At 42.5% G+C, this 26,750-nt stretch overlaps 1 protein-coding gene across 1 annotated transcript; it reads left to right on the top strand.

The window, feature by feature from the left end:
* Positions 1 to 219: 219 nt before the first annotated feature.
* Positions 220 to 24,900, top strand: LOC114032003 (transcriptional repressor protein YY1-like). Its single transcript, XM_027847207.1, has 7 exons — positions 220 to 285; positions 2,639 to 2,704; positions 3,479 to 3,562; positions 3,672 to 3,740; positions 5,472 to 5,549; positions 19,899 to 19,997; positions 24,170 to 24,900. The coding sequence occupies exons 1-7, from the start codon at positions 243 to 245 to the stop codon at positions 24,871 to 24,873; spliced, it is 1,143 nt and encodes a 380-aa protein (XP_027703008.1). The 5' UTR covers positions 220 to 242; the 3' UTR covers positions 24,874 to 24,900.
* The last annotated feature ends 1,850 nt before the right edge of the window (positions 24,901 to 26,750 follow it).

The raw sequence follows: 26,750 nt of genomic DNA, 5'->3' as shown, positions 1-26,750 counted from the left end.
TGGCTGTCCCATCTAACTTCTCTAATGACACCCACCATCCATATCCATCCCACGGTACAAGAAGGCAGAATGCTTCCGGGCCCTCCAAAAAATACGGGCATAGATGTCTGCAACTCTCGGTGGCCTGAAGCTCTTTATTCAAGCTCAGACAGAGGGAGGCTGGGCCACAATCTCTCAATCTATCTAAAGGGATTCTCCTTTCTCTAACAGGCTCCTACACACCCTTGTACTCATTTGGGGCAATGCAATCACAAACTCTTCAAGATAAGGAAAATCAGCCGGTTGGTGAGTATTTTATCCATCCACTAGCAATGCTCTGGAACAGTTTTGGTTCATAGCCTCAGCAGGTATGGAAATTGTCTGAATTGCACCAACAACCCTTGCATGTGGAGCATGGCCCAATCATGTTGGAAAAGTGTTCATCTAGTTCCCCCTTCAAAATGGGGAGGTAAGACATTGTTTCAAATTTCATCTGTAATTTTTGCTAGCCATGTGACTCTGGGCAAAGTCCTTTAACCTCACTAAACCTCAGTTTCCTCATCTGTCAAATGAAGACAATGATGCCTGTAATACTTATCTTCCAGGGTTATTGTAAAGCTCAAATGAAATATCATGTCTAAGGCTCTTTATGGACTTTTTGGTATTAGTCTCTTCCCGCTTTCATGTGACTGACTACTTGCTTGAGACCCTGACCCATGGTGACTATCCCTGGGTTGATACCCGTATCCTCTACCCCAGGAAGAAATATTATATTTTTGTTAAAAAGTTTCACAGTGACTGCTTCTTCCTTCTCATCTCCCTTCTTTAAATTCACTCCTTCCCCCATCCCAGAAATTCACTAAGGCCAACTGATCCTGGTCTCCCAACAAGGGAGAAGAAATCCACAAAACTATGCAGAAGGGATGGGCCTTCTTTAATGCAATCAAAAGCATCTCTAAAACCCAGAGATAGTATTAATATATACTGCAGAAAAACTAGGAAATATCCTCATCTTCACTCCTTTTTGTCATAATTCTAGAAATGAAAACAAAGACCTAAACGTTGGCCAAAAGACAAAAATATCAGTAGTTGATAAAATAAGAGTGCACTTAGAAAATGCCAGAGAATCAAAGAAAGAAACTAATTGAGTCAGTTAATAGCTTTAATATAGTTGCAAAATACAAGTTAAATTTGTAAAAATCACCAGCATTTTAATGTACCACCAACAAAACCAGAGAACAAGCAATAAAAGAAACAATATTCAGAGTAAAGACAGAATGTATACATTATCTGAGAGTTAACCTCCTACAAACACAAATCATCAGGCATTTATTAAGTGCCTGCTATGTGCCAGACACTGGAGATAGCAACACAATGGGAAAGTCTCTACCGTCAAGGAACTTAAAGCTCTATTTAATGACACACCCACGTTCTCCATTAGTAACTACAAAACACTACAGAAATCAAGGCAAATGAATAACTAAAGTATAAAGTGACCATGATCAGGCTATGCAAATATGATAAAAATATTACCCAAATTAGTTTATACATTTAATAATACAGTAATCAAATGACCAAGGAAATACTTTTTAGAACTGAACAAAATAACAACAGTGTATTCAGAGAAGCAAACGATATAGAATCTAGAAATCAGAAAAAAGTGGGGGGGATAAAGGGGGTATTGCATTAATAGACATCAAAACATAATATGAAGTCATAATAATCAAAACCATTTGGTACTCATTTAAACAAAATGCCTAAATAGATCAATAGGTCTTCAAAAACCAGAACCAAGTGAAGAAGGCAGGTTAGCATCTGAAAAAGCCAAGAACAGAAAATTTCTAGGGAAAGTCCTCTCTTTTTGACAAGAACTACTGGGAAAATGAGAAAGCAGCTTGTAGAAATTAGATGTAGATCAGCATGGGAACATTTTTATGAACTGATGGAGAGACAGCGAAAGAGGTAGAAGAATATAGATCTTTTTAAACTACAGTAATATGAATATATGAAAATATCACTGAATAGAAGCTGCATTCTAAGTATTTCAGACACTAATAATGGTCCTAAAGAACAGATGATGAAAAATACTCCCTCTCCCCTCTTGGCAGAGGGGGAGGGAACTAGGAGGGCTGAATGTTGTATACATGTGGTTACTTTATCTGTTGGGTTTTTGTTGGTTTTTGCTTAATTGGCAAGCATGCATTAAGCAACTGCATTAGGCTCTGGGAACATCAAGACAAAAAAACCCCAACAGTGCCTGAACTCAAGGACTCTTCACTTCCCTGCGTTTCTTTGTTATGAGGGAGGGTCCAATTTCCAGGCCAATGTGGGAGGTAAAGGAAATGCCTGGAACCAATTAATACAGGATGTTTCCAAAATCTTAGTGCAGTTGTAAGCCTTTAAAACCTAAAACTGCCCTAAGACTTTTGGGACATGCTGTATAAAATGAAAAGGTATCAATAAAACTGATTTTTTTTAAAGGTCATGAGCTCAAATGTCTGTAACTCCTCCTGGATGACAAAGTTCCTCATTTGGGGCCACATTAATCCACGCAATGTGAGATACTCTTTTTTTGCACATGGTACTTGGCACACAGCAGGGGCTTGATAAATGCTCTTTGATTTACTGCTCACGTTTCTTGTCCCTTGTCTTCTGACAGCCTCATATATACCCATATATTCTCTTGGCACAGTGCAAACACATTCTTTGCAAGAACTTCCTCAAGGTGAGCATCTCATTCCTGAGCCTCTCAGATGTTTCTCTCCTGGGTGTTTGATGCAAAAAGGGAATCATTGGAAATGCATGATAGCATCATAACAAGTAGGCTTATGGCATGAAACTGGAGAGGGACCTAAAGAGATTTGCAAAAGAGCACAGGAGGCAGCATGATGCAATGGAAAAAGCACCAAATGCAACCCCAGAACCTGGGTTCAAATTCTACCTCTGATACTTATGAGCTGCGGGTCCTTGGGCAAATGACTCTCAGTATCTTCATCTGCCTTATTTCATTGGGGAAGGGAGAAGAGAAGAAAGAGAGGACAGGAAAGAGGGTTGCTGAAAAATCATCAACAAAAATATAGACTCTATTATTAGAGGATAATAGTGAAGAGAAGTCAATGTTTTTTGCAAACGGGAGAGTTGAAGGAATTGGACTAGTCGGACTTGAGAGTCCCTTCCAACCAATAGGTCTAGGGTCCTATGTGTCACTTCATTGGGAGGGCACTGCAATCATTCAGGCAAGAAGCAATGAGGCCCTTTCCAACGTTAGCTTCTCTGGGAAGCGAAGAGGCTGAACTCGATGGCCTCCGACAGAGGTCCATTCTAATCTCTCATTCAATGATTCTCTTTTTGCTCTAGCTGCAATAGCTCAGAAGCCATCTCAAGACCAGCTCTCTTACTTTACACCATTATCATACTATCTTATGAAAGGGACTGAATGTCTTTCATTAGCTTCTATTTGTTTATTAAGGTTCTTTTTCTCTCTCTTCTGATCGCCAAGCCCCGCTCGAATTACTAAACCAACCTGCTCTCGAAACGGCATTGAGTGACTGTCAAGATTATACCACTCAGAACTGTGCAGAAGGTATGACCCCTCCCCCACATGCCCACTGCTCCTGCTGGGAGACAAAGCTACTGTCTAAGACTGTGTCAGTGGTCCATATGTGGTGATCCCTTTTTCCTTCTTCTAACAGAAACAAGCGCACCGATATACGCTCTTGAACCAGTGCATTCTTTAGAAGCCAGTAACAACGAACAAGATGGTATATGAACATTTCTTCATTGAGTCTTTTGAATTTTTGTCTCTGAGGGTTTTGCTTCATGGCCTAGTTGTATATTGGAGTCATCTGAATGGCATCAGTGATCACTGCATGTGAAGTGACCCAAACTTGGTAGAAAGATAGTCTAAATCAGGGGTGGGCAACCTGTGGCCTTGAGGCCACTGTCAAAAGGCCACACTTAAGGATCTAGAAGGCCACATGTGGCCTCAAGGCCGCAGGTTCCCCACCCTTGGTCTAAATGAACAGAATGCTGGGCATGCAGTTAGAAAGACCTGGGTACAAATTGGACCTCTGAAACTCTATAGCTTTGTGACCATTTGCAAGTCACAACCTGAGATCCAGTTTCCTCATCTATAAAATGGGGATAGTATTTGAAGAACCTAGTTTAGAGGGATGTTGTCAAGCTCAAATGACATACACTGTTATTTTTCTTAAAGCAGACAGCCTATGAAGCCCATATTTTTAACCTTTGTGTCATGGGTCAAGGTTGGCACTTGCCATCCTCAGTTACTGTGAGACATACCACGTAGATGGGAGACATGACTGCATCTGCCCAGAAGAATGTGTCCAATGAACAGGTTTTACCATAGAGGTAAAAAAAAAAGTTTTGGAGAGAGAGAGGGTATCAGCCCAGACTTGGAAGGCAAGGAGACCTTTCTCTGGGATAAAATAAGACCTCTGACACTTACTAGCCACGTGATAACAACAAAGTCACCTTCCCTCTCTCTACTTCGGTTTCCTCATCTGTGAAATAGGAATAAGGTCTGCAAGTAGCTGCTGCCCAAGCACATTGTAAGGCTCAGATGAGGTGCCATACTTAATGCTCATTGCTAACTTCAAAGCCCTTCTAGCCCCTGGAGTATACACAGAAGCACTTGACCCAAAGCCTCATATCCTCTGAATCCCCTCCCTCAGCAGTCAGAATCTATACTCTTATCTGCTACAATTTTCCAGCAGCTCTTATCTTCCCCCTCCCTAACTATACTTATCCTATAAGTCCGCACTGCTCCTGGTTCTACAAGGAAGGACCATATATTTGATGCCACATACAAAGGGCAAGTATTACTTGCTCAACACCGGCACTTCCAGCGATCCATCAGTTGATCAAAAAGAATGTAATAAGGCACCTACTCTGTGCCAGGCACTATGCCAGGTATGGGAGACACAAAGACAAAGGGAGTCCTTGCCTTCAAGGAGCTTAAATTGTAACCGGGGAGACAACATGTGCCCAATGACAATATACAAATGCATACTAAATGGATACCAAGTGATAGGGAGCCAGAGAGGGAGGGCAGGGCTAGCAGTCAGGGGGCTCAAGAAAGGCTCCTTGTAGGTGGTGCCCAGGCTGAATCTAACAGGTGGGGGGCCAGCCAATACAAAGGCATAGAGAAAGGAAATTGAAGACCATGTGTGAGGCATAGTAAGAAGTCTAGATTAACTGGACCACATAATGTATGAGGGGCAGTAATGTGTAGTAAAAGATAGGTCAGGAGATTGTAAAAGGTTTGAAATGCCAAATAATAGAGTTTATATTTAGTCCTAGAAGCAATAGGGAAGCCCAGGAGTTTATTAAGGAGAAACATGGTCAGATGTACCACTATAGGACCATCATTTGGGCAGCTGTGTGGAGGAGGATAGATTGGAGTGGGGTGAGATTTGAGACAGGGACATCGTTTCATCCACTGATGTTCTCTTATGTTTTTCTTTCTCCAGTTGCAAGTACCCTCATGCCCTTCTTTACTGAACCGTTACAAATAATTGATGACCAAGATGCTGAGGCTCTGTGTGCGGGTGAGCATTTCTTCATTAAGCCCCTGGAATTTTTTGAGTGTTTTGATTCAGTCTAGTGCCTTATGGAAGTCATCCAAATTGCACGGGCAGCCACTGCCTGGGGAGTGTGGCCTAATGATGCTATAAGCATGCTCACGCAGATCATCCTTTTAAAGGAGAGAGCAATATGACATGATGGCAGTCAGGAATGTCACCCTGACACATCCTGGCTCAGTGACTGGAAGCAAAGTCACAGACCCTCTGAGCCTCAGTTTGCACATCTGTGAAACTACTACCTGGGGGTCCCTCTCTGATAGGGTTGTGAAGCTGAAATAAGATGACACTTGTAAAACACTGGAAACCTTAAATTGCTGTAAAAACAACTGGTCATGATGGTGGTGATGGTGATGGATGATAACTTTATCTCCCTCCTACCCTTCTTCCTCTGGCATTCTCCCCTACCACTGGGGTAAGAATAATGAAATAGTGGCTCAAAGAGCTGTGTATTAGCATGGCTGAACATGGGTCTTATGTTTGAGACTAGGTACAGAACATTCTTTAGCCTTTTCATGTCCAATGTGGCTGTAATATACTTTCTGACCCCTTGCTCAAATATGCATCGGCTCTCCTCCTATGCAGTGATCTTGTTCTCAGTCTAAATCTGGGGGTGGAGGGGAGAGGGGAAGAGAGAAGGGAAAGAAAAGTAGGCTCCTTATCTTTCCTAACAGAAGCTCCAAAGAGCAAAAGTTTAGGTGTGGAACAATTAATTTATAAACTCCAAGCATACATTGCGAAGAACGAGAGTCTATGCAAAATCCATTCCTTGATGCGAATTCTCATCTGCTGTCCTCAGTTCATGTAAGCCAGTGGCAGACAGCATTTTGGGCCATGGCTACTCTATATTTCAATCCAACACAGCAGAGAGAATCCTCTCTACAACCTTCTATAGCTAGTGTAAACCAGGGTTTCTTAAACTTTTTCTACTTGGGATGTCTTCAGAACTTCTTAAACTGTGGGTCATGACCCCATATGGGGTCGTAACCCACAGTTCAAGAAACGCTGGATATGGGGCAGCTAGGTGGTACAGTGGATAGAGCACTGGCCCTGGACTCAGGAGGACCTGAGTTCAAATCCAACCTCAGACCAAAACACTCACTAGCTGTGTGACCCTGGGCAAGTTACTTAACCTTATTGCCTAACCAAAAAAAAAAAAAAAAAAAAGAAACACTGGATAAGCCATTCATTGGCTACATTGTGAGATTAAAACAAATATTCAAAATTACCAAGATTTGAAAGTAAGGCTTTATACCCACTCTCGGTCACAAGTGAACCTCACCTTATTTGTATATTGTATTTGGAGCTAATTGATAGTATCCATTTTTCCTCTCTTCTGTAAACCCTCTGCAGTCTGACTTTTTATGTCATCATTCAATTGAAACTGCTCTCTCCAATGTTACCAATGATCTCTTGATTACAAGATCTGACGGCCTTTTCTCAGTCCTCATCCTTCTTGACCCGTTTGCAACATTTGAAACTGCCAGTCACCTTTTTCTCCTGGTTACTCTCAATCCTGGGTTTTCATGCCTCTACTCTTTCCTCACTCTCCTCTTCCCTGTTTGCTCCATCTCAATCTTGTTTGCTGAATCTTTATCAATGTTAACTGTGCTTGAACCCCCAGTGCTCCATCCTTGGTCTTCTACACTCTATAGTCTCTCACCTGGTGAGCTGGTCATGGAGATGTATCTCAGATCTCTATGTACACTGTACAACTCTAGTCTCTCATCTTGAACACCAGTCCTATAATACCTACAGAATATTTTCCCCCCAAGTCTTTTTGTGTGTGAGGCAGTTGGGGTTAAACGACTTGCCCAGAGTCACACAGCTAGTGAATGTTATATATCTGAGGCCGCATTTGAACTCAGGTCCTCCTGACTCCAGGTGCTCTAGCCACTGCGCTACCTAGCTGTCCCCCCCTACTGGATATTTTAACCTGGATATCCCGTAGGCATCTCAAATGCCAAAGGTACCAAACTACTAACTTTCTCCTCAAGCCCACCCCTCTTCCATTACCTTTCAGTTACTGTCCCTCTAGTCCCACAGCTTCCCAACATCATCTTCATCCTCAACTCTTCACTCTCTCATCCTATATATCCCTGCAAAGAAAACATAGATTGAAGATAATACTAATAATGTGACCAAAGGTATGTAAAAAGAAAAAAAATCAGAGTTGATCCTTCTATGCCTAGTGTAAGCCACTCATGGGCCACATTATGAGATTAAGACAGTGATGATAAGTAGCTGCCAGACTTTGTCATTTCTATCTCTACAACATTTCTTCCATTTCTCTCTACTCACACAGCCATCATCTTAGTCCATAACCTCATCAGCTTCCGCCTAGGCTACTGCAGTAGCTTCCTGTTTTCGTCCCTCCAAGTCACTCCCCTTTCTAATCCATCCTGTCACTCAGCTGCCAAATTGAGTTTTCCAATATGCAAGTCTAACCATGTTACTCTACTGCTCAAACTCCAGGGGGTCCCTAGCACCTTCAGTATTGGATAGAAACTCCTCTGTCCTTTAAGAGATCTTCCCAACCTGGCCCCCTTCTTAGCTTTCCAATCTTCTTATCCACTACTTCCCTCTATACTCTCTATGATCTAGCCATCCTGGTCTGCTTGCCATTCCTCACACATGATGTTTCATCTCCCATTTCCTCGTCTTTGCATTGGCTGTCCCTCAATCCCTGGAATCCTTTCTTACCTTTGCCTCTTAGTGTCCTTCAAGGATTTGCTCAAACGCACATTCTGAATGAAGTCCATCACAGACTCTCCATTTGCCTTTCCTTCTACCTGTTCCATATCTATCTGTTATATACTTATTTATATAAATGTTGTGTCTTCTGTTAGAATATAGGCCACTTCAGGGCAAGGACTGTTTTCACCTTTTCTTTGTATCTCCAACACTTAAATAGTAAGCACTTAATAAATACTTGTTGATTGACTAATAAAGCCATTAGCAAGCCATTAAAAAACTGAACTCTTGTTGATCAAGCAATGCGAGTCTCCTACAAAAACTCCCATACTTGCAGACAAGCTTGGAAATGGATTTTTCCAACCCAGAGGTTTAGTAGATTTCAGACCAATATGTCAAAAATAGAAAAATGCAACACTTTCTGATCAGTTTGCAAGAACTGCAAGATGAAAATTTGCTAGCTGAATTTCAACATGACCTTTGAGTACTTGGTGGATGGAACTGAAAAATAAGTATCATGATTTAGTCAGCACTTACCAGGATGCACTTTTTCCTTTGGCATCTCCAAATCTCTGTTGATTTATCTTTATAAACTATGACCACCATTAAAATCAAATAATCACAATCAACTGAAGTTAGAACCAGACCTTTGAATAATTCTATCAGAAGGCATTTAACCAAGATTTTCAAAATAATGAAGCTGATTTAGGTGCACTGTTTGCAAGAAAAGTTAAATTAATTATGCTTTTGTGAGAACAAGGCTTTTCCACTGTTAATAAAATAAAAATCTTAACTATTTTTTCATGCCATCCCTTTTAATTTTCTATTTTTGTACATTCTAATGATGTACATAATTGCATTTGAATATAATTTTTATATATGGGATGCATGCTTAAAATATTTTACTCACGAGGGTGCATGATCAGAAAAATTCAGAGATGGGCACCACCAATCTCAAACTGCTCATAAATGAACAGCAATCTCCCTCAATCCCCCTACCACAGACCAACAAATGCCTTAATTCTGCCCTCTTGACACACGAACAATACTTTAATAAAATCTCTTGGATCTAAAATGGGAGTGGTGGGGGTGGTGGGGAATGGCTTAGGTTGGCCATGATCTTCACTGAGTTTCTCTATCCAAATGATCTTAGGACTTCTTACAAAAGCCTTAATGGGAAAGGATTTTCTCTCCTAAAAATTGAACATCATCATTAGTTACTGTGCAGGTTTACTAAATCAAGTGCTTGCCTACTATGTGAAACAAAAACAGCTGAGAATTCCCTAGCAAGAAAAAGCATGAGAACCATTCTCCAAGATTTTCCTTACAACCTGAGAGACAGAAAATATTCGAGGCAGGCCTCTTTTCAGGATTTCTCCAGGGACTCAGGCTGCCTGCCAAAGCCAGCTGCTCCACTTAGCCTAGCCAAAATAAAAAAAAAAAAACAGAAAAAGGAAAAAGAAAAGAAAAAAAGAGAACAGGAAGAGGAGACAAGAGAAAAGAAAATGACAATTTCTTTTGCAATAAATGCTAATTCCCCAAACAAAAAAGAGCTAAAAAATGAGGCATACAGCAACTTTGCTCTGCATTGGTAGAACTGAACAATATTTTTCCTCCAATCAGATCTGCTAAAGGTTCATAAGTTGGAAAACAGAGAAGAATAATCCAGCAAGTATGGTACTAATAAGTTTCCAGCACCAAGTATCTCCAAGATAAGCCACATTTGAGAAAAGTCTCTGGGGAAAAGGTGAAAGTTGAATTTGGGCTCATGCTCTGAGAAAAAAAAAGTAAGCCTAAGAGTTTGAGGACATGTTTGTCAACAAGAAAAAGAGAATTAGACTTCCTATTTTTGCTCTGGATCACAAAATTTCTTTTGTCTAGGGCTTATCACTTGCAGTAAAAAATAATGGGATCAATAGGAGGGCTACTGGGGATATTCCCACCGATAAGGCCAGCTCACCCCTGCAAGTCTTAGCCAGAGGGAAAGAGAGAGCACCACTCAAAAGTATGCATTCTAGTTTAGCTCTTTCCCCCCACCCCCCTCTTCATTCTCCCTCTGTCTTTCTCCCCCTCCCTCTTTGCCCTGTCTCTCCTCATCCTTTACCCTATCTTCTTTGCCCTCCCTCCTTTTCCCTCACTCCCTTCTCTTCCTCCATTTTTGTTGTTGAGTCATTTCAGTTGTATACAACTCTTTGTGACCTCATTTGGGGTTTTCTTGGCAAAGATCCTGGAGTGGTTTGCCATTTCCTTCTCCAGCTCATTTTATAGATGAGGAAACTGAGGCAAACAGGGTGAAGTGACTTGCCCAGGGTCACACAACTGGGAAGTGTCTGAGGCCAGATTTGAACTCAGGAAGATGGGTCTGCCTGGTTCCAAGCCCTGTGCTCTATCCATTGCCCTAACTCTCCCTCCAAACTCTTTTCTCAATCCCTCTCACTCCTCTCTATCTTTCCTCTTCTCTCCTCCCTGCCCATTCTTCTTCTTGCCCCTTCCCCCTCCCCTCCTTCCATCTTTCTTCTTCCTTCATCCTTTGCTGTCCCCTCCTCCTTCCTCTATTCTTATCTCTCTTCTGCTTTCCTCCATCCTTCTTTGTTCTCCACCTTCCTCCATCCTTCTTCCCTCTTGCCCCTCCCTTTTCCCTTCTTCCCTCCCCTACCTCTCCCTCCCAGTATTTCTAAAAAGACTGTCAGAGACTAAGCCCAAGGCACTGTGTTAAGCACTTTATGGATAGTATCTCATTTTATCCTCATCAATCCTGGGAGGTAGGTACTATTATTATCCCCGTTTTGCAGGATGAAACCAAGGCAAGACAAGTTAAGTGACTTGCCCAGGGTCACACAGCCAGGAAGTGTTTGTGTGTTTGTAGTCAAGTCTTTTTGATACCAGAGTTCTATCCACTGAGCCACCTAGTTTCCATGTAAACTGAATTGAACCTACCCAATCAGACAACATATGACTGTTGCACTTTGAAATGTCCAGCTTTAGGGCAAAGTATTCTTTACATAAATATCTTTTCTCATGAGCATTTTTATGAAAGAGAACAAGCCCACTTCTGGAGAGGAGACTTGTATTGTAATGAGTAAGTCTACCTGGATGATTTCTCAGAGTCTTTCCAATTTGAAGATTCTGTGTTCCTTTGGCAAATCTACTTACCTTCTCTAGACCAAAATGTCTACAGATCTATCAACTGCCCACTTTGAGTTACAACCTTTACTCAGAGTAATACCTCAGGGGCCATCATGCAAATGTGACCTGAATAAGATCTCCTAAATAAGGTACGAATTAGTCCATAATGCGTGTAAAGATCTTGGACAAATAGTGTCCCCTTTCCACCCCCAGTGGTTTGAGCTCTTGGCTCCAGTGGGCCCTTTGGTTCCAAACCATCTGCCAGCCAGGTGGTTTTGTACTTTGGTTGACAGTTTCCTAATCCCTGCAAAGCTTTCAAAAGGCCAAACTCCAGCCCCGGGCTTTTGCCACACTTCAGACTGTGTCACTACAAGGGGAGCCACTGCCTGTTCACTCCTTGTAGAACTTAGAGACACAGAAGCAAAGCCATACCTAGAAACTTGGGTGATTTGGGTAGCACAAAGCATGCCTGAGGTAGGCAGCATAAAGCAGGCCTGCAATCAACTTTAAGACAAAAGCAGTTGAGGGGAATGGGCAGAGAATGTGAGCCAATGACCTGTGTTGCGGGGGGCGGTAGAAATCGACCCCAAGATACTTCAAGGTAGAAGAGAGATCAATGAAGAGCCAGGCAGGGAAGCAGCTCAGTTGGAATCTGGCTAGAGAAAGAAGCCATTTGGGAGCATCTTAGGATGTCTAATCAATCTTGTTAACTGTATACTAAGGTCAGTTCAGACAGTCATAGTAAAATACCAGTACAATATCATAGCCTTAGAGCCAGAAGGGGACTCAGAGACCATCTAGTCCAACCCCCTTCTTTTACAGATGAGGAAACTGAGGCCCAGAAAGGTTAAGTTATATGCCCAAAGTCACACAGGTAGTGAGCATCAGAGGTGGGCTTTGAATGCAGGCCTAAAGCTGGTATTCTTCCCTCTGTACCACTGTGCCTCACAAGCACTTCCAATACTCTCTACATTTTGGCCCCTTATGCCTTGCCCTATTTACAGTCCGGCCTATAGGAAATGCTAGTGCCCTGCCTGAGGCCTGGGCACAGGAAATGGATCCTGCCTTCTTCCTGATTGTGTGAGATCCTCAGTTCTCAGTCGGAGTCTGAATAGTGAAAGGCCAATTGTAAATGATGGTTAAGGTGATGCCAAATGGACAACCCCCCCCCCAGATCTTTGTTTCTTACCCTACTGTCATGAAAATAAGGATACTAGTCACTCTTCATTCTCAGTTCATGTTTCTAGTTCAGGAGGTCCCCTTACAGTATTTGGGTCAAAAGGGGAAAATTGCATATAAAGGACAGTACAATAAGCACCATTTATAATTAGTTCATGCAATGTCTTTACCAGTTACCTCGATCCATATCCATTACCCAGAGTTACAGTTATTGGGGTCCTGACAGATGGGGCATTAGTGTCATTAATGAAAATGAGATTACCAGTCCAGCTCTGCAGACACCAATTAACACCAAGAAATTGCAGTAGATGAGCAAGGCTGGTATTGCTCTGTGACATGACATTCTGGGAAACATATTCATTGTCCCTTACAAAGAAATACTTAATCTATGTCTTTTTTTCTTTCAAATGCCATCTCACTCATTAAAAAGTGTTTCTTTTTGTAAGGAGGAAACACAGGCGTGGACTAATAATAGGGATTTGTAAGGCTTCGAGGGACCCAGCTAGGCCAGCTGCTCCCTCCATTTTTGACTTAACCTAAAAATAAAGGTCTTTCGGCTCTAGAGCATTTTTTTTTTGTAAAGCCCTCCAGGGACTAGGGCCCTCTGGTTCCCAATTACTAATAGAGATGACCTTAGTTTTAATTAATAAGTTTTCATAATTACATTCTATGCTATTTGGCCTCAGGGCATGTGAACATGCATGTACAATGAAAGATTTTAAGTTCAATTTCGAGATGTCTGATGTAAAAAAAAAATCTTTTATAGAGAATAGCATTGTCTCTATAAGAGAAGGAAGAAGAGGGAGTAGAGGCTGTGAAAGTAGGGGTGGGCAGTAGGAATACAGGGAAGAGGAGAGGAATTGGGGGCGGGGAGAGATAGGGGTTGGTAAGTAGACTGTATCATATCCCCAGTCTTTGAAAATTAGAATGTCACTATAGCTGGATTTTCATTAGCCAGAATAGCAAGCCTTAATCATGCCAGAAAACAGCAAGTTTACTATAAAAATGGAAAAAAAAATAATCGTTTCGAGAGCCTTCTTGCATGAGTTTCTTTTGGTCCAGACCCATTATTTCATTTATGTAGTGAACATTCAGAGACCAAACTCCCTCCCCCAGTGAAGACTGGCAACTCTTGTTTGAGATTATTAGTAACAATAAATACAGGCAACTCTCTAAATGTGGCACTGTAAGAATGTTCAGTGGGGAAACTAGGTGGCACAGTGGATAGATCATAGGGCCTGGAGTAAGACCCAAGTTCAAATCCAACCTTAGATACTTACTAGTTGTGTGACCCTGAGCAAATCACTTCACCTCTGTTTGTCTCCCCCCAAAAAAAGAAGAGAAAAGAAAAGAATGTTCAGTGAAGTGCTGTAAGTCCCCCAGGCTCCATCCTGAGCCCTCTTCTCTTCTCCCTTTATACTATTTCACTTGGTGGTCACATCAGCTCCCACGGATTCAATTAGCATTTTTATGCAAATGATTCTCAGATCTAAATATCATGTCAGACCTTGTGAACCAGTTCAGCTCTACACTTACCCTACTCAAGTCCCTTGCCACCTTATCCTGTCATTGGTCTTACCTGGCCAAGCCCCAGCCTTGGGTTACTCTCCCACCACCTGCTGCCTCCTGTCCTATTTGGGTTCTTCCGAACAAAGCTAAAGACCTACTAGATCCACTACAATTTATGTTATATAATCTCAAATGGGCCCTCACTATGTCAAAGCAATCCTTTTACATCTCCCTAATGGATTCACTATCTCACTCACCACAACACTTTTCCAAATCTTTCATCCTTCTTCAAACCTCCCATGGATCCCCCTCCCCCATCCTCTCAGTTGAGAACCTAGCCTCATATTTCACTGAGGCAGCTAGTGTCATAGTATGATTGTGGGCAAGTCACTTAATTTCTGACTACTACAGTTTTCTCTACAATAAAATGGGGATATTAATAGCACCTGCACCCCAGAGTTGCTGAGAGGATCAAATGAGCTAATAATTGTAAAATGCTTAGCATAGTGCCTGACACATAGTAGGTACTCAAATGTTTTTTTTTTTAAACTTCCTTTCTTCCTTCCACTGAAAAAATTGGGGCCATTCACAGAGAGCTCCAGGTTGTCCCCACCCTATCTCACTCACATCAGTCAGATGCCTTCTACCATGTTCTCCTTCTTACCCATCTCACGTGAACAGATGACTCTTCTCCTTGTCAAGAAGACCCTTCTACATCCACATATGATCTCATTCTGTCACAGAATATTACCCTATCATCCCCACCCTCAGGAATCTTCCATTTCTTCCTTTCTCCTGGATACTTTCCTTCTGATTAAAAATGCACCCTTGTCTCCTCCATCCTTAAAAACTCTTGCTTGATCCATCCATCCCTGCTAGTTATCATGCAAAATTTCTCCTCCTGGAGAAAAAGCCATCTGTAATTAGTGCCTTCACTTCCTTTTCTCTAGTTGTCATAACTCTCTGCAATCTTGCTTCTAACCCCATCATTCTCCTGAAACTGTACTTTCCAAAGGTACCAATAATCTCTTAATGACTAAATCTAATGGCCTTTTCTCAATTTCCATCCTTCTTGACGTCTCTTCAACTTTTGACATTGTCACTCAGCCTCTCCTACTGGGTATTCCCTTCTCTCTAGGCATTCCCAGCACTATTCTCTCCTGGTTCTCCTGACTGTCGGACAGCTCCTTTCATCTCCTTTGCTGGATCTTCATTCAGGACCCACCCATAAGGAGAGGTGCCCCCCAGGCTCCATCCTGGGCCCTCTTCTTTTCTCCCTTTATACTATTTCATTTGGTGGTCACATTAGCTCCCATGGATTCAATTAGCATCTCTGTGCAAATGATTATCAGATCTAAATATGTAGCCCTAACCTCTCTCCAATACTCCAGTGTCACATCTCCAGGTGCCTATTGGACATCTCAAAATGAATGTTCAATACACATACTGGATAGAGCTCCTGGCCCGGAGTCAGGAAGACCTTACTTGAAATCCCACCTCCAATACCAGCTGTGTGACACTGGGAAAGTTACTGCACCTCAGTTTCCTCATCTGTAAAATGGGGGTAATAATAATAGCACCCACCTCCCATGGCTGTCGTTAGGATCAAATGACCTAATGAAGTGCTTCACACAGTTCCAGGCACATAGTAAGCACTATATAAATATTAGCTGTTATTATGATTATTATCTTAAACTCACCATACCTAAAGTGAACTCATTATTTTCCCCCCACTTTCTCCTCTTCCTAACTCTTCCCTATTACTGTCAAGGGTACTACCATCCTTCCAGACCCAGGGGCTCACAACTTAGGTGTCATCCTCAACTCTCTCACCCCCATATCCAATCTGTTGTTGAGTCCTGTTGATTTCCACATTCCCCAACATCTGTCATAAATGCCCCCTACCACATAAATGACACTACCACCATCTGGGTATAGGCCCTCATCCCTTCATGCCTGGAGTAATGCAGCAGCCTAATGGTTGGTCTCCTTGTCTAAAGTCTCTCTCCCCTCCAATCCATTCTCCACTCACCTACCAAAGTGATCTTCCTAAAGTTCAGGTCTGTCTGACCGTGTCACACACCTCCCTGTCATTACTCAAACTCAAGGGGCTCACTATTATTTCCAGAATCAAATATACAACCCTCTGTTGGGCTTCAAAAAAACCCCTCAAAACCTGGACCTTTGCTCCTTTTCCAGCTTCCATTTCCTTTACTCTCCTTCATGTCTTCTATGATCCAGTGACACTGGAGGAGTGCCTCCTGCATATTTCTCAACCAAGACACTCCATCTCCCAACTCTGGGCATTTTCAAAGTCCATCCCTGATGCCTGGAGTGTTCTCCCTCCTCACTTTCACCCCTTGGCTTCAGGTCCTAGCTAAAACCCCACCTTCTTCAAGAAGCTTTCCCTAATCCCTTTTAATAAGGGGGCACTGAAGGTTCGATGAGAATGGTGGACAAGATAACTGGAAGAGCTATGGCTTTTGGGAGGGAAGGCAGAAAGGGAAGTGATGGACATCGAAAGATGGAGCCCCCCACCCCATTCGAGGCAGTATGAAAGATCACCAGGGAGATGTTGAGCTCAAGACAAAACTAGATAAAAGTGAACAACACCAAATGACTTTTGATCTTGACTGTATAGATAAAAGGCAAGGTCTTCTGAAAATGGGAGTGGATGAGCAGGAGCTGGGGCCTAGAGGAGAATATAGTCATTAGGGTGGGGAAGAGATGATCTTGGGAGAAAATAAGGGAAGAAAGTTCAGCACTCACTTCAGGGGCTTGCTTAGTAATCTGATACTCTCATTACCAGTCATACTTACAGGGGTGTGTTGGTAAAAGTTTAACAACCAGTCCTTAGTGAAGGAGCAGGGGGTGGATTACATAGAACACCTTTTTTTTGTTATTTTTGTTGGTTTGGGTTTTTTTTTGAGGCAATCAAGGTTAAATGACTTGACCTGGATCATGCAACTAATAAGTGCCAAGTGTCTGATGCAGCATTTGAACTCAGGTCCTCTCTAGGACTGGTGCTCTATTTACTGCAGCGCCACCTAGCTGCCCCACATAACACATTTCTAAGTTTAATTTGCATTAACATTTTCTGCGTCACTTCCTTAAGTCTTAGAGTGACAATCCACAAAATAATAAATCAAGCCCTGACTTGTGGCATTTGCCAGTTCCGGACATGCAAGTGCTCATACTGAAACTTGGCTCTCAGGAGCCTGGCAGAGCTGGCTGGAGCACGCCCCTTCTCTACTTATCACTGTCGCATTTGTTCTTAGAAGGCTCAGAGGTTGGACACATCTTTCTGGTGAGTTTGAGTAGTTTGGTAGTCTTCATTTATTGCTGTGTCAGGGGAAAAAAACCCAACCCACTACTTGGGAGCTAACCTTAAACTATGTTAGAAATAAAGAGGAAAGCTCTTGATCAGATTATCACCAAGCCTGCCTGAAATCCAAACTTGCAGCCTTGCCAAGAAAAGTGAATTAAGATGCACCTCCCTGCCTTCTGTGGCCTCCCAAAGCCAAGTCTTCTGATCTCCTAAGTAAGTGATCAGCTCTTTGCATCAAATATAACTTTTCAAAGGCCCCATGCCACTGGGGCCACTATATTTATTCTCACTTCCAGTAGACTGCCAGTGGGTTGGTATTTATTCTGCTGGGTCAGGGAAGGATTTATCTGGTTTCCTTTGGTGCTTTTAATAACAGGGAAGATTTTTCTTCCACCTTTCCCCAGTGTCACTCAATTGCAGGTAAAGAAATTAAACAGCTTGTGGGAATGCTAATTAGGGTCAATTATTTCTTGATTGACCCCCTTTGCCACCGAAGTGCCAGGTAGAACCCTTTCTGTCCTCTAGAAGGAGAGTTCCAGCTACACATCTGCTTTGCAAAGCACATCCCTTCCTCTTGGGAGTTCTCCTGCTTCATACCTGACTGCAACACTTCTCTCCAGGGCACTCAGTACCTTTAAGTAAATGCCCTGATAAAAAAAATGTATTGTAGTGAATAGAAATTAGCCAGAAACCTATAAAATCTATCTGCCAACCCATGCAGAAAAACAGTGAAGCATGATCTAAACATGTACTAGGATCAGCTATATAAGAATTACTTTTTTTTAATTTTGCAAATCACCTTTCAAAGCAATCCATAGCCATGGACTTCCTTGTATAAATGAGGATGGGCTGGTTGGATACAGTATTCTCCCACTTCATAGGTGGGCATAGAAAAACTTTGGGACATTCCAAGTCTAATGATCAATGATCAAATCAAAGTTCCAGCCAATTTTCCTTATTTTCTAGTTGAAAAACAAACATGAGGAACATTGGATTTGGAATCAAGTCCCCCCCACCCACCCATGTTCAAGACCCTCTTCTACCTGTGTGACCTTGGGCAAATCATTACACCTCTCTATGCCTCAGTTACCTCATCTGTAAAATGAAGGGGTCAGACTCAGTGATCCCAAAGGTCCCTTCCAAGCTATAAACACATGCTCTCTTGCCTTTATTAAGCAACCACTGTGTACAGAGCTACTGTGCTAGACTTCAGAAAAGATAAACAGTTGAACTTAGACCATCTCTGCTTTCATGTAGCCTGTAAGATATAGCACAGGGACAACACAAATGCATAAGTAGCTATAGTATGCAGTCTTACCTAAGCTGATTAGAGAGATTGAAGATTAGAACAGTAGAATGGTGCCAGATGGCCTTCAATACAAGCCAAAGTTAGTTGAATTTTACTGGCTAGGCAGCAGGAAGCCACTGAAGACTTTTGAGCACAGGAGTGACCCGACCTGATCTATGCATAAGGAAATGTGTCGAGAAACTGTGTCTGGTAAGGCTGGATTGAAGAAAACAGAGGCAGGGACAACTGTTCAAGTACTATTAACATCTGGGGTTGGTGAAAATGAGGCCCAAATCAATAAGGATAATTGCAGAGGAGGGAGAGTTGATGTGAGAGGGGGCTATGAAGTGGGACCAGAAGGGTCTGGTAACTGAATAGACATGAGAGGTGAGGAAGAAGAGTCCAAGAAAAACCCAAAGTTACAAGCTGGCACCCAATCAGGCCAAGAAGCTGAAGGACATCTTGGATCCTTCATTTCCAGTTAGGTCACTACTTAGCTGCCTCCATGACTTGGGTCTTTCGGGCCTTGACTGCCAGCCTTCACCTCTTGTTCTCCTCCTGCCTTGGTCTTCACCACCATCTCTAACCCTTTATTTTCACAGCAAAGGACGTCACTTGCCTACAGTCATGAGTAGTAAGTAACAGAGTTTGGGCTTCCCCACCCCAGGCACTTCCTGCCATGTTGGAAAAACAAGCTCACTCCCTCAGCCCAGGTGCTAGCTTCTCCAAATCAGCCCGAGGTAATCTAAGATCACCCTGAAAACAATGCAGGTGAAAATGTTTGTCTAGGCCTCCACTTACCCCAGTGCAGAGCACGCCCTGAGGCTAAAATGAGAAAATGTATGGAAGACCCTTCGACATATATATGTGTGTATATGTGTTATGTATATATATATATATATATATATATATATATATGCGTGTGTATGTGTGTATGTATGTATATATATACGTGTGTATGTGTGTGTATGTATATATATATGCGTGTGTATATATAGATATAGATATAGATATAATGTGTATATATATTGGCGATCATGTTTTTATCATTTACTACTACAACTCCCGCCACACCAAGCACACCGTAAGCAAGGCTGGGGACCGGCTTGAGACTGAGCTGCTGGAGGCACCAACGCCCGGTATATTGCTACCAGCTAGTCTGACGCATACCCAAACTGAATTTTCCCTACAGTGTACCTGACCAGTAGTAATCCAGACTCCAGTGGAGGGGAGCTCCTGGAAAGAAGAGAGGGAGAAAGGGAAGAAGGATTGTCTGCCTACTTCGAGTCAGGTGCTGTACAAATATTATCACATTTGATTTCCACATTCACCCTGGGAAATAGGTGCTATTATCATCCTTATTTCGCTGTTGTTTTTCAGCCATTTCCGACTCTTTATGACCCCTTTTGGGGTTTCCTTGGCAGAGATACTGGAGGGGTTTGCCATTTCCTTCTCCAGCCCATTTTACAGATGAGGAAACTGAGTCAAACAGGGTGAAGTGACTTGCTCAGGGTCACACAGCTAATAAGTGAGGCCAGATTTGAACTCAGAAAGATGAGTCTTCTTGATGCCAGGCCCAGCACTTTACGCACTGTGTCACCTAACTGCCCTATTTTATAGCTGGGAAAACTGGGGCAAACAGAGATTAAATGCCTTGCTCATAGTCACACAGCCTGTAGTTGTCAAATTTGAACTTGGCTCTTCCTGACTTCAGGATAGAGTGGCTAAATCGGGAATCAGAGAACCTGGATTGGCATTCTCATTGGACCACTTACTGACTAGGTGACCAGGGTGGGGGTGGGGTGTCTGGATCACTCTTGTCGGGCTTCAGTCCCCTCATCTATAGCAAATGATTTTCAAGTTCCCTTCCAGCTCTAAATCTCTGGCACTAGCTGACACCTTAGAAGTAATCCCCATCCATCCACTCAGAGCCTCACAATAGCCCAGAGAGGTAGATATTATTACTGCTATTGTTATCTCCATCATACAGATGAAGAAACTGAGGCTGGGAGAGGTTCAGGACCCTATTCAACATGTTCACATAGCTAAAATGGGGGCAGTTTGTGGATTACAGTGGAGGCAGCATAGTACAATAGGGAGCACCCTGGATTTGGAGTCAAGTGACTTGGGTTGGACACTTAGCACTACCATTTCTTATCCACGTGACCTGGAGCAAGTCACTCTCCCTGGGCATCAGTTTTTCCTCATGTACAAAACAAGGAGGTACAGGAAGCCTTCCCTAACCCTGATTAAGTCAATGTTTTCCCTCTTTTAATTATTTCCTATTTAGCCTGTATAAAGCATGCTTTGTTTGTATTAGTTTCCATCTTGTCTCCCCCATTAGATTACAAGCTCTTTGAAGGAAGGCACTGACTTTGCCTTCTTTTTTGTATTCCCAGCACTTAGCACAGGGCCGGGCACTTGGTAGGCACTTAATAAACGTTTACTGAATTGAATTGGCTTGCCAACATGCCTTTCATATTTGTGTCTACAATTCTATGATACTTATTTGAACCCCAGTAGTTCTTCAGAAGATATGGACCTGTTTCCCCCCTCATTTAGCCTTTTGGGGGGGGGAGTTTCCTTATTTTTAAACCACATTTGTTATAGTGTAGCTAGCTGATATGAAACCAGCAGCAATTTGATGCTTTGGAGAAGATGAATGTCTGGCACCTTTGCATTTAGTTCCTGAGGTGAATTTTGAGTGCCTTCTGGAATGAACATAATAGCCCTTTTAATTTTTAGAGTGTTTTAAGTAACAGGGAAGCAGAGATCCACATAAATTGATTTTCCTTCCATTCCCTGACCTAATGTGTTTTTTTAAATTAATTTTCACATTGGCATGATGGTCCTGATTTATTTAGTTAAAGGGGGAAAAAATACCATTTGCTTAAAACCAAAAGGTAGAAATTTCCTCTCACCTTTTATCAGTTCAGCTTTCCTTATTCACCTAAGCACAAGGCCAGGATGCTATTCCAGCCCAGCACACGGTGTATGCACTACTTTTCACCTTAATTGTGCCTAGAACTCTCCAAGGTTCCTACTAATGATTTGTCAGAAGGGCCTGGGGTGCATGGTGAGTAGGCACGTGGAGCAGCAGCTGACCTTGTGCACTGGCTGGGCATTTACCAGTCTTCTTCTGGAAAGCCTGACTGCAGTGCTCCGAAGTTTGTTTTGTCGGTTAACAACAGTTAAGCAGCAGTTATTAAGGACTCGTTAGGTGCCTGGAACTGCATTAAGAGCTGGGGATACAAAGAAAGGCAATTACTCAAAACAATAATTCTTTCTGGTCAAAAAAGCAGGAATTAGAATTATGTCAGTCACTCTGAGGCATGAGAAATCTCAAAAGGTGAATTTTGGTCTTTTTTTATCTTTTCCTTTTTATAATTCCCCATATCCTTAATTATAACTCATTTCTAGAATGTGTTAAAAGTTTACAAGGCACTTTACAGACAGTATCTCATGTGTATCTCACAATAACCCTATGGGGTAGGTGCTTCAGCTGTTATCCCCATTTTAAGGGTGAGAAGGCTGAGGCTCAGAGTGGTGAAGGTACTAGCCCATATTCACATGCCTAGGAAGTATCAGCAGCATTTTACGGGTGAGGAAGCTGAGACAATGAGAGGTTAAATGCCTTGCCCAGGGTCACATAGCTAATGGGTTCCTCTCTCTGTGTCATATGTATATACACCCACATACACACATACATGCAAATACATACATATATCAGAATTCAGTTCAATCCAGCTCTCTGACACTCCACTGGAGACTTTCTTCCAAAGTGACATTGGATCATTGTTCACTTTGATTTGTAATGAATTAGGCAGGGAGATATTTTTGAATGAGCTCTGCATTTAGAGTCAGAGGACCTATGTTAGAATCCTACATCTGCTACTTCCTGTCCATTTGACCTTGTACTAGTTACTTTCCCTCTGGACCTCAGTTTCCTGATCTGTAAAATGGGAGGAGGGGTGGACTAAATGTTCTTTAAGGTCCCTTCCAAACCTAAATCTTCTTCTGAGGATGATGAGAGACATAGCCTAGAACAGCAGTTCTTAACCTAGGGTCAGTGAACTTGCTTTTTTTAATATTTTGATAACTATTTCAATATAAATGGCTTCCTTTGTAATCCTATATTTTATGCTTATAAAGCATTAAGTACTTGCCAATCAATCAGTCAATAAAGATGTATTAGGCATCTCCTATGTGCCAGGCACTGTGCAAGTTCTGGGGGTACAAAAAGAGGGAAAAGACAATCCCTGCCCTCAGGAAGCTTACAATCTAACGGGGAAGACAACAAGTAAACAAATATTTATAAAGAAGTTATAGTGGTGCAGTGGATAGAGCTCTGGCCTTGGAGTCAGGAGGATGTGAGCTCAAATCCAGTCTCAGACCCGGGATACTTACTAGTTGTGTGACCCTGGGCAAGTCACCCCAAAAAAAAAAAAAGTTAGACACAGGATAAATAGGAAGTTATTAACAAAGGAAAGACACTAGAATAAGAAGGGTCAGGGAGGGCTTCCTGTGAAAGGTGAGATTTTCGTGGGGATTTAAAGGAAACCAGGGAAGTCAATGTTATATACTAGGCTCTGTGCGAAGTGCTGGGAATACAAATACAAGCCCAAATGCTTCTTCTCTGTCTCTTTTGCTAGATCCTCATCCTGCTCTTCTCCCTCTATATTACACTACACTTGGTAATCTTATCAGCTCCCATCTCCTCTATACCGATGATTCTCAAATCTACCTTTCCTGCCCCAAACTCTCTGACCTCCAGTCTCACATCTCAAACTCAACATGTCCAAAACCAAGTACCTGGTACTTTGCAGTAGGTTATTAGAATATGAGTGACTTCCCAGCTAATAGGGCAGAGTTGGAACCCAGGCCTATCTGACTCCAAGGCTTTCTGTCCACTATATTCAGCTTACTCTACTGCCTCCTAGAAGGGAGACTCAAAAACTTTCCAAACAACTGGGGATTGTTTTTGTTTGTTTTCTTTTGATTTACAATTGTAGCAGAGTGTAAGCTGCTTGAGGGTAAGGACTATTTTCATTTTTTTTTTATCCCAGACTCTAGCACAGTGCCTAGCCCCAGAACTGTAACTAGGGACTTGGGAGTAATGGCATGGGCTAAATCAGAAGAAATCACCCCTAGGGTACTGTCACTTATGGTGGGGGGAATGTGTCCTCTCAATTTTCTGCCTGTGTGTCAATCTCCACTCCCCTTGCCCTAGATGACAGCTCTTCTAGGCACACCATAAGGCCTAAATGTTTACTGAATTGAGTTAACTTAGGGTAGTAACGTGTGCACCCCTGTCTGCAGGGCTTCAGGTGGCTCTCTTCTTCAGAAACCATTACGCCATCAACCTTTAAGTCATGAGCCTGGTCTAGTTTAGGCCTAGAATCATAAAGTTATTTGGATTGCTAATCTATGTCTTTGCTTCCTTTTCTTTATGTGAACCCACAGTAGATGAAGGGAATGGCGGCAGTGCAGCAGACGGAGGTCAAGGCTCTGATGATGGCTCAGAGGAAGGCCCTCAGAGTTGGGAGCAGAAGCAAGAACAACTCAAGACCCTGGAGGGAGAATTCGCCATCACCATGTGGGCCGCAGATGAGGAAAGCAAGGTGATCTCTGAGACCGTGAGAGAAAACCAGGAGCTCCCGGAAGAAGCTTTAGCTTTGGAGATGCCTGAGAATCCGACCAAGAAGCCGCTCTCTCCTGGAGGACTGACTCTGATCAATCTCTCTGATCCCAAACAACTAGCTGAATTTATCCATCAAAATAAATCACCTCATGAAGTTGAGAAAAAGCTGCCTTGCCCTCATGAAGATTGTCCCAAGCTGTTCAGAGATAACTCCGCCCTGCGGAAACATCTGCATACCCATGGGCCCAAGGGTCACGTCTGCGCAGAATGCGGAAAGGCTTTCGTTGAGAGTTCCAAACTAAAGCGCCATAAATTAGTCCATACGGGAGAGAAGCCCTTTCAGTGCAAGTACAAAGGTTGTGAGAAGCGCTTCTCACTGGACTTCAACTTACGCACGCACATGCGTATCCATACTGGCGATCGCCCCTACGCGTGCCCCTTTGATGGCTGTACCAAGATGTTTGCCCAGTCAACCAACCTGAAGTCTCATATCCTGACCCATGGAAAGTCAAAATGCTCCAAGTAAAAAGAAAGGGGAAGGAGGTGCTTTCGTTCATAAGAATACGATTGGAAATAAACACAGGTTCCCTTTGTTGTAATATTTATAGAAAATAATTTTTCTAAATCAAATCCTATCCACATGATTCTGTAGGTTCACCTTATCCAAGAGAAATCACTCTTTCCCTCTGATTTCTACTTTCTCCTCCTCCTCCAAATTCTCTCTTCTCTTTCTCCTGAGTGTCCCACTATGTTTGCAGCACTTCAGGCTCACTCTTCCTTCCACCTTCCCACCTCCCCACATGTAACCAGTTGTCAAGTTTGGTGGTCCTACCCTTCTGATCCCTTACTTATATGGGTCCCTTGCTCTCCACGCATAAGGATACCACCCTAGCTTCTGACTTGATCTTCTCTCTACTGGAGGTTGCAACTGTGTCTTAATGGTCTCTCCTTTTCAACCCAGACTTTCCCCTCTGCCTGAGATGTCCTCCCTCCTTAACTTCAACCTATTAGATTCCTTTCCTGATCTCCCCAGTTTTAACTCTCCCAAACCCAGAGGATATTAGTGTTTGCTGTTTGTTCAAGTTATCTTGTGTTACAACTTCTGTGTTTACATGTTATTTCCCCAATAGATTGTGAGACCCTTGAGGGAAGGGGTTGTTTCTGAAATCTGCCTCTGTATGTAAAGACTTATACATGATGACAAATACTTAATAAACGTTGGTTTACTTAAATGGACTTGAAATCCAAAGAGGCACGAAGTCTCCTTTCTTTATTTTGTCACCACCTGGAGAATACAGCTTCCTCTGGCTTTGAGTCTTTCTTACATTCAGACCCTTCAAGTGGTTCCCCTAAATTCCACTAGTAGCTGATCCCCTTGTCCCTTCTCTTTCCTGTTCCCTCCCCTTGGAATATATGCACAGGAAAATGGGGACAGGTTAGTTTCCCCACCATAGCTTCCCTTGATGAATGAACTTGCTCTTTAAAAAGGTCAAACCTATTTTTTTTTTCTTTTACATAAAGACACACAAGGGAGGCAGCATGGTATGATGGAATGGGTGCTGGCTCTGGGTTTGAATGTGGCCTCTGAGGCTTACTGCCCATGTGACCCCTGAGCAAGTCATTGAATATCCTTAGGCCTCAGTTTCTTCATTGTAAAATGAGGGGACTGGATAAGATGGCCTCAGAGGCCCCTTCCAGCTCTATATTTATGATCCAATGAAGGACATTTGAAACAGGCAAATTGCACTTTTCCTGCAGCGTATATATGGCATTTGATGTGTTAGATGATTATCTGCTTAGATTGAAGAAGGAATGAAATCTCCCAAGAAGCACTCTTAGATTTTCCTTTGTATCTGTATATGTAGCAAAACATACATGTCTGCCTCAGACAGATGGTTAGATCCTATCAGATTAGTGGCATAAGGAAGAAAGGAACAAGCATGCATTAAGTGCCTATGTGCCAGGCACTGTGCTAAGTACTTTATAAATATCTCATTTGAAGAGTGATAAAAGGGGAGGATAGATAAGAAGAAGGGCAAATTTGATGCAAATTTCATATGGCAAAACCAGAATGCAGGTCTAGCAAACCAGCTTTTCCAGAACTGTTGGGTTATCTGATACCAAAACATCAGGAGGAAAAGTGACAGTTTTAGTCACTACCCCAGCCACAATGCCAGAAGCTGCTGGAAAATGGTTTTATGTAAACATGCCCTCCCAGTTTCATTGGGTGCTTATGTCAAAGACGCAACAGGATATTAAAGCATATGGAATGCTACCACAGTAGGTATTGCATTCAGAGATAAGGGCTTGGGATTAGAAGAAGTGAAAGGTACTGACTATCCATATACTGGTGAATTGAATGCAACACAAACCATCCAATACCTCAAAATCATTTTCACCCAC

Source organism: Vombatus ursinus, unplaced genomic scaffold, assembly GCF_900497805.2.
Source record: "Vombatus ursinus unplaced genomic scaffold, bare-nosed wombat genome assembly UNPS02015358.1, whole genome shotgun sequence".
Taxonomy (NCBI): domain Eukaryota; kingdom Metazoa; phylum Chordata; class Mammalia; order Diprotodontia; family Vombatidae; genus Vombatus; species Vombatus ursinus.
The sequence above is the reverse complement of the archived record's forward strand: the minus strand, read 5'-3'. Positions and strand labels throughout refer to the sequence as shown.